The sequence below is a fragment of the Corvus brachyrhynchos genome, unplaced genomic scaffold (assembly GCF_000691975.1).
Source record: "Corvus brachyrhynchos isolate BGI_N302 unplaced genomic scaffold, ASM69197v1 scaffold258, whole genome shotgun sequence".
Classification (NCBI taxonomy): Eukaryota; Metazoa; Chordata; class Aves; order Passeriformes; family Corvidae; genus Corvus; species Corvus brachyrhynchos.
Window position 1 is genome coordinate 3,542,674 of NW_008240122.1, and position 7,893 is coordinate 3,550,566.

General features: G+C 40.1%; 2 protein-coding genes across 11 annotated transcripts in view; one reads left to right on the forward strand and one right to left on the reverse strand.

The window, feature by feature from the left end:
- The window catches only part of SLC3A1 (solute carrier family 3 member 1), a 17,372-nt gene extending 14,274 nt beyond the window's left edge, over positions 1 to 3,098 (forward strand). For all 5 annotated transcript variants that reach the window (XM_008641711.2, XM_017744859.1, XM_017744860.1 and 2 more), the window contains 2 exons: positions 1,300 to 1,416; positions 2,243 to 3,098. In XM_008641711.2, the coding sequence (XP_008639933.1) occupies positions 1,300 to 1,416; positions 2,243 to 2,683 (558 nt within the window). In that variant the 3' untranslated portion in view covers positions 2,684 to 3,098. The remainder of the gene's footprint in view (positions 1 to 1,299; positions 1,417 to 2,242) is intronic.
- The window catches only part of PREPL (prolyl endopeptidase-like), an 18,646-nt gene continuing 13,690 nt past the window's right edge, over positions 2,938 to 7,893 (reverse strand). For 3 of the 6 annotated variants that reach the window (XM_017744853.1, XM_017744854.1, XM_017744856.1), the window contains 5 exons: positions 7,811 to 7,893; positions 7,472 to 7,621; positions 6,123 to 6,249; positions 5,139 to 5,245; positions 2,997 to 4,302 (listed from right to left, as the gene is read on the reverse strand). In XM_017744853.1, coding sequence (XP_017600342.1) covers positions 4,222 to 4,302; positions 5,139 to 5,245; positions 6,123 to 6,249; positions 7,472 to 7,621; positions 7,811 to 7,893 — 548 coding nt within the window. In that variant the 3' untranslated portion in view covers positions 2,997 to 4,221. Of the gene's footprint in view, positions 4,303 to 5,138; positions 5,246 to 6,122; positions 6,250 to 7,471; positions 7,622 to 7,810 lie in introns of all 6 variants that reach the window. The other 3 variants (XM_017744857.1, XM_008641738.2, XM_017744855.1) reach the window with 2 other exon arrangements.

The window sequence follows — 7,893 nt, forward strand, 5'->3', positions numbered from 1 at the left end:
AGCACAGGATCATCTCCAGGGTTGTCTGATTCAGATGTGAGGAAATGATTCTCTGATTTAAAAGGAAATCTCATTTCCTCTGAGAAACCCCTAGGTCAAAGTATCCCCTGCATTTTCTTGCTGCTGCCGATTACTGCTGACAGAGTGATTCTCTTAAGAAAAGTGGCTCACCCTGAGCTCCTCAGGGTTCACTCTCTTTTAGTGGCTACCCTGTGGCTCACGGCTTTGGAACAATGCAAACCCACCGTTCACTCAGTCTGGAGAGGAAGGTTCCCTGATTAATGGGTGTCTTAGGAAGATGGGAGAGTATTTGCTCAGGATGATATAGTCTATAGCCCCAGCATTTAAAACACTGCAGGAGATGCTGAAAGAGGTAAAGATGAGAGGCAGTGTTACCAGTGTTGAAAACTTAAGATTTTTTTCCCCCTGCTTTTCAGAATATGCTAAAAAGGAGAAACCCATTATTTATAATGTCACAAAGCAAAGTGACAATTTCTTTTGTTAGGCTGCTGTTCTGACAGATTGTATTGAAAAGTGTCCTTTATATGAAAAACAGTTTTCATGGAAAACAAACATTCAAAGTATGTGCAAAATATTTTATGCCCTCTTATATCATTAAATTTAAGTGTCAGATCTTTTGGCAGCTCTTCAATAACAATGAGGAAGCTTTTTCAGAATTTTTTCTGATTTCTTCAAAATGAGAACTTCAGACTTTTTTTTACATCGACACTTTTTAATCAGCTAAAAGCCAGTTTTCAATAGTTTTGCACTTGGAAATAATAATTTTACCTTTCTAACACAAACAGTCCTGTCAAAATTGTACCCCTTGCAAATGCAAGCTTGAAAAGTTCTGGGGTGAAAAGTGCAATAGTTACAAAAGAACAGACCCCAAACAGCACTTACTTGTTGTTCACTGTTATTTTAACAACACCTCTTCTAAGGACTCATTACCTCACATATTCACTCACTGCATGTCTAGATATTTATCAGAATATCCTGGCTGTCATCAGTAAACTTTTATCCAACCATCTGTTGCAAAGGATGACAACTCCAGCAAGAGTCATTTGGGAATTCCATGTTTTACCCAGTGATGCTGTATCTGAGATGATCCACTCCTCTCCATTTCAGGAACTGTCTTGGTTCTCATTTTGTCCTTAGATTTGGACCACAATTACATCCTCATGAAATTTTAACGTAAACCACAGGAAGCAATACTGAAATGGTGTTAATTTGGGAGATGTGAGAACGTGCTATTCAAAGAATAATTTTTAATATGCTAATCACCACTTTATTTTCTAGGTGACCCTCCCAGAGAAATCCCCCATGCAGTGGGATGGAGAAGTTAATGCTGGTTTTACTGAAGGCAACAGCAGCTGGTTACCTGTTAACTCTGACTACCAAAGTGTAAATGTGGAAGTAGGTATCTACAGATGTGACAAACTAATGGTCTACAGATATTTTAATTTATCTGTTTTGCTCTGGTTTCCTTTTAGTAGTGGGCACTGGCAATAAGAACAAACTTAAGGGAAAAAAAAAAGCACTGAATCCTCACAAGTTTTATTAGAAAAGGAAATCCTTGCACAACAAGGAGCCTACTTTATCTATATTAATTTAAGCAGAGCAACTACAATTATGATGTTGATGTGGCAATTTGGCTCTTTAACATCCTTTTAATCCTTTTGATATTAAATTGAAAACTGGTCTCTTTTTCCCCCCATTTCTATTGCTAAAGAACGCACTGGCTTTGTAACGAGAACTTAACCTAGACCAACTCTAACATAAGCAGAGCAGTGAATCAAACAGATTTTGCAGAGCTACAGTGCTGACCAAAATTAAAGGCAGAAAAAAAAATCTAAGATAGCAGAAATATAAAACATGAAATAAACTGCAGTGACTGCAGTAGACTGGACTCAACGAAAAAGATTCAGTGTCAAGCTTTCAATGGCTGTGGCTTTCTCCTGAATCAACAGTACGAAAAGGAAGCTGTGGGAGGAAGCAATCACATTAGTGCTGGGGAACTGTTATGCCTAATAACCTCTGTCTCTGCCACTCCACACAGGCCAAGGGAGTGCACGAGAAAAAGCAGTTTTTCAGTGAAATTTGCAGACAGATTTGAAGAGGGATAATTGTCAGCATGGAATTCTGATAGGCACGTTCTCAGCAGACTGAGTGGATGTGAGGAGGGAGTCGTATTCCCCCCTGCAGTGCCAAGGACTGACCCTGTTGGTGCTGACTATTGCAGGTCCAGAGCACCTTGTCCAACTCAACCCTGAGTCTGTACAGAGCGCTGACCTCGCTGCGGAACAATGAGCTCCCCATGAACCGAGGGTGGATGTGCCACATCTGGAATGACAGTGATGTGTTTGCCTATGTGAGGGAGATAGATGGGTTAGACAGAGTCTTCATGATGGTGCTCAACTTCGGCCAGGAGTCGACAGTAGACCTGAAGGCCATAGTTCCTAACCTTCCCTCTGAAGCTGTTATAAGACTCAGTACTCATTTCAGCAATGCTGGTGAAGTGGTCAATACCAAAGTAATTAAAACTGAAATGGGAGAAGGCCTGGTCCTTGAATATAAAACAGCAAAGCCTGTTCATACTATGGAAGCTTTTCAAGGGAAGTGTTTTGTGGCAGAAAAAGCTTGTTATTCCAAGGCCTTTGATTTACTCTACAAGAACTGTTAAGTACAGGAGTAGAATACCTATGCTTTCATGTTAATTTAGAAGATATTAGTTTCAGGGAAATGCTAAAACCACTCATTTTCTTTGGCTTTTAAAACTTTATTTGTGTACAGGATAAATGTCCTGAAAAATCAGATACGTAATTGTCTTGTATCTGTATTCGTGATGAAAAGGAAAAAGTATGATATAAACTGCTCCTTAGGGTCTGTGCAGAAGAAAAGTAAACCTGTTCTAAAAAACTGTCCTGTTTAAGTATGTGTTTTTGGGAGGAGAGGGAACAGTTGCTTTCTGTGTGCTGACCCTGGCGTTGCTGGTCTGTAAGTGCTCCTGTGGAATCCCAAGCCTGTGGCAGTTCACTTGAACTTTTTAGAAGTCTGCAGATTTGTAAAACTTATTCCAAAGGGGTGGCCCTATATTTGCTGAAAGAGGCAAACACAAGCAAGGCTAGTGTATATCACTGTGATGTTTTACCTCTTCTCTCACATCTAACAGCTCTGATTATCCTCAGTTAGTAAGAAGAACAACAAAATGTAGCTGATATATCTAATTCCACACTCAGAACTGCATTTCCAGTTGATTGTCCCCCTCCCTGCTGAGTCAGAATACATTTGCATTCTCTTATTTCTTTTCCTGCCCTAAGGCTGAGGTGAGGGGTGTGTACTTTAGTTCAAAGGAAGCAGCTGACCCAACCCTACCGAATGTCACACTTATACACCTGCATTTGCTGCACCTGCAGTGGTTGATGTAGGTGTGCACCCCACACCTCTTTTAAGAAGCAGTGCACAGCAGGCACATCAGTGCCTTGCTCAGAGGGCAGCTAAGCTATGAATCGGGCTGCTTTAGTGGGGGTGTTCCCTTTGTTTTATCCTCCGGAATCTTCTGAGACACTGATCCTGTCCTCCTGAGGGACTTTAGCACCTCCTTCTTAAGATTACCATGCTAGGTGAGGTAACTGCAAGATTTTTGATGTACTTGGATCAAGGAGTTCTGCTAAAATTCCAGTTCTGGAGAGTGCATTTCTTTGCAGTTTGGTCAATCCCACCACATGTACACCATGGCTCCTGTGTAGATAGAGAGGGCAGCAGTCATCATCACCTGTGTATGGGAATTAGTTCTAGAAGTACTGAGACTTCTACATCAGATGCTTCAGAGGAGTTTTACTGCCTTGTGTAAGATGTGGCCTTGCAAGAGATGCCTTAGACAGGAAGGCTGCCTATGCCAGGTGCCTGTGGCCCTCCTGTGAGGCTCTGCATGCCCACTGCTGTGCTCCAGCTCCGCTCGTGTAGCATTGCTCTGCTGGCTCACGTGAACAGAGCTGCTGAACAAACTCATTTCTGCTGGGAGCTGCTTCTGCACAGCCCGGCAAGGCAGAAATCCAGTTCTTGGTCTGTATTTTTTTAAGGCAATGCCACACCCAGCTTTGTGTGCTTATGCCCAGAAAGCAGGGACCCAAGAGGAGAGATCCTCTGGAGAAGGTGTTTGCTTTCCATACAAGTCCAAATCTGACCCGAAGTTTTCCAGGTGGTCAGTGTGTTTAGCAGCTATTTGCAGGGTTTGCTGTGATGTTGGGGATGGCACACTTCCTCAAGTTCTCTGCTCAGAAAAGCAAGGTGTCTTGCAACCTAAAATAATGAAAATATTTTATTACAAAGTAAAGTTCTTTGCACTAAAGACTTTCAGGCTCTTGTGCAGCTATTCCAATCATCTTTCTTTCCTATACTAATGCTAAGAAATACCTTGCCTTAAGACAGCATGTTGCTTTTCCTGAAAGAATTCATCTTGGGGATAACTGCCACAACCACCAAATTAACATTTTCTAGCATTTGTTAAAATTAAGAGTAATAAAATTTGTATCCAACTGTGACAGTCTGAGACATCAGTAAAAATATGTCAGGTCTTGGCAGTATTTTGCTTTTAACATGCATGCTTGTATGAAGTGCAAAATCTTGAAAGCTAATTGTAATAGCTTTGATAGCACAGATCATGCATTTCAAAATGTAAAGATCTAACCCATCACGTATGTTTTACACATGAGGAAGATGGGAGTAAATAGTATGACAGTTTTAAGCACTTAATACTCCACAGAACAAGACTTTTCCTGCTGGAACGATGTTTTGCACAACTTGGAACCTTTCATTCAAAGCTCTTAGCACATTATAGTGGGAATTGAACACTATTTTGAGGCTATTTCAATAATCTGGCTCTGTCACTGTGTCTTTTATATCTGTGCAAGTATATATATAAAAATATATATAATTATATATAAAGATTGCTGGGGTTTTACATTATATATATATTTTTATATATTTTTATATAGATATATGTAAAATCAGCAGTTGCTCTAGCAGTTTGTCTTTATACTTTAAACATACATTCAATAACTACTGATGCTGAAGTATCCCATGAGGGGACACATCCCTGCAACACATTATGGACCTGTGCAGTAAAAGGACCATACCTCATTCAGTGAGTGCTCCCAGGATGAATCACAATGACTGCCATTTGCCTGGACATCTAAGATAATATTAGGAATCCAATTTCCTGGAACAATGAAGCTGGTGATCACTTTACATTGAATGAACAAGGGAAAAATTAAGTGGGTATGTGAATTGTATAAGGATAGGTAATTCTGCCTTCTTGTCCTGACAGAATTTCTATTATTCCTTAAGAAAGAGAGCATCATAGAGGGGCTTTCTGAATGAATTATTTGTATTTCTAATAACTCCGTATTTGGAAAGTGGTCATCTACTTAGTGTGTTTGTTCTCCCTGAGGCTTTTTGGAAAGACATGCTTTTTTCTTCCTGAACTGAGAGCACAACAACAACTGCAGCACCTGCTTCAATTTCTCAAGCAGGGCAGTTGTGCTGCTCACAGAGACAGGGCATCATGAAATATAGAAAAGGTTATTCAAGACCTCTTTTGGTAATGATGGTAAAAGCCTCTCCCCAGATTAGATGGTACTAAAAATAGTCAGGCTTGAATGTACCTTTTGCTGGAAACTCCCAAAGCTAGGGTTAAGTTTCAGGTATAAAAGCACCTCTGCCTTGGCCTTGTTGTCACTCTAACTTGGACTAAGGACCTGCAGCTGTAGCAAAGTGAGAAAAGTAGGTTTCTGTATAGCAGTAGAAATAAGATTTTTCTCCAAGAGTTGCTGAGAATTGCAGCCTGGCCCTGTCAGCAGCTGGATGGACAGTGTGGGCTCACATCACACTGTCCAATAATTGCCCTATGTGCAGTCCTAGGGAAGAATGAGCCCCACTCACAGGCTCCCAGTCTTTGTTTTTGCATCTCAGAGAGTGTCCTGAGCCTGCTGTGGAGCTGATGATACAGGATTGTGTTTGAATTCATTTAAGGAGGAGTCAATCTCTATGGTGTCTAATTACATGACTGTTAAGATTTTGGTACAGTTAACTCTATTTATCTGTGACATTCTTATCCTTACCTTTCTTACTCTTTCGGCTGGCATGATCTAGTGCAGCCTTCCTGAGTTTCTGAACATACTGTAAGATTCCCGTTAGTGGTGTCCGTTCATCGTTTTCATACGCCGTGATAAAAACTGACGGATAACACTGAGATTAAAAACCAAAACCAGTTAAACACTTGACACCCGCTCTTTCTCACAAAGGAACACATTTTTCTCCTACTATACAGCTTGTGGGTACAAAAATGCTGTTAGTGAGGATCTTCTTGTTATTTTCTAAGTCCGTGAGAGATTTTTCTCTCTCACAGAAGAGGTAGCAGGGAATGTAAACAACCAAGCCACCTGCAACCTTGGAAAGTCTTGTTTATGGTATAGTAGAAAAATATTTTGACAACGGATGTTTTAGGATTTTAGCCAATCACCCCCAAGGGGTGGCTGGTCCTTTGTCCAATTAGACTATGAAGAAAAAAGTCTATAAAAGAGTTTGTAAAATAATTAAATAAATCAATCTTGCTGCACAATTCCTGCCTGCTGGATCTTCTCCTCCTCCTCCTCCCTATGGCTGCGTGACACGGTGGTATACCTTAGGAACCAGGCCTGCGGTAATACAACTTGTTAGGGTTTATTTTAAAACTCATCTATTACATAATTACTTAGTGTTTTGTAAGAGTTTTATCACTCTAACTGCAAAAAGTATTTTGGTCTGAAAAATGACTTCATAGTAGGGGGATAATCTACTTGCAATGGTAAAGGTTTGATACCTGTCTGCTTGCTGGTGATTGCAAAAAAATGAAAAAATGGAGTAATAATCATGGAATGGTTTACCTTAGAACAATAGTTGAGGTTTATTTTAGCAATCTTTCTGCACAGAAGAAAGTTGATATTTAAAGAGTAAGAATTTTACTTAATGAAGCTGTGCAGCTTCATTGTCAAATGAATGTGCAGCTAACACATTGTCAAATAAAGAGAGATTTCCCTTGAGATGAAAATGTCAATGCTATAGCTCCTCTTCCCTTTCCCTGTTTTAATACCTTTGGAAAGGTAACTCCTTCCTCCCGTACCAAAGCCTGCAAAACAGTAGAATGACAGAACCCCACCCCCAAAAGAAGGCATTTTGCATGTTGAGATTAGCTATACAATAATCTATTCCTGAAAGTCCTAAAACAAATGCAAGTTTAGAAATCGATGCCATTTAGGAGAAGGCATTAGTTTAATTTCAGTAGTCGCTTGTGACTTCAACTATTGCTAAGATTATTACTGAAATAATTTATATTGGAGGTTTTTTTCAGTTTCAGTTATCTACTTTTTGTTTTCTTACAAACCACTACACATTATGCCTGTGGTATTCTGCACAGAAAGCATAGTTTTACCTGTGGCTTAATATTCTGGTATGGGCAATAGCTTTTGATATACTTCATACATATTTCATCTTCTAATGGATTTCCCCATTCTTCTTGTTCCTCAATTGTCAGTGGGAGATGAGTTTTCATCATTGTATTTAGAACATCTACGAAAGGAGCCTTGGAAATCATTAAAAAGAAAAAAGTTGGCAAATAGGACAAAGGACCTTGAATATCTGGGTCAAGGTGTTCTCAAACAAATGAGGAGAGTGAGCTTAGAACTGGAACGTTTCCAATTCTGAAAGTGGTAGAATGAGGCAGAAAATACAGGTTAATGTTATAATCTGTAGAAGGTCTGCAGCAGCTCACCTGTAAAACCACGGCTCTGATCAGTGCTGGATCAGTGTTGCACAGGGCTCCTGCAAGAACTCCCCCAGCACTGGCAGCTGCCA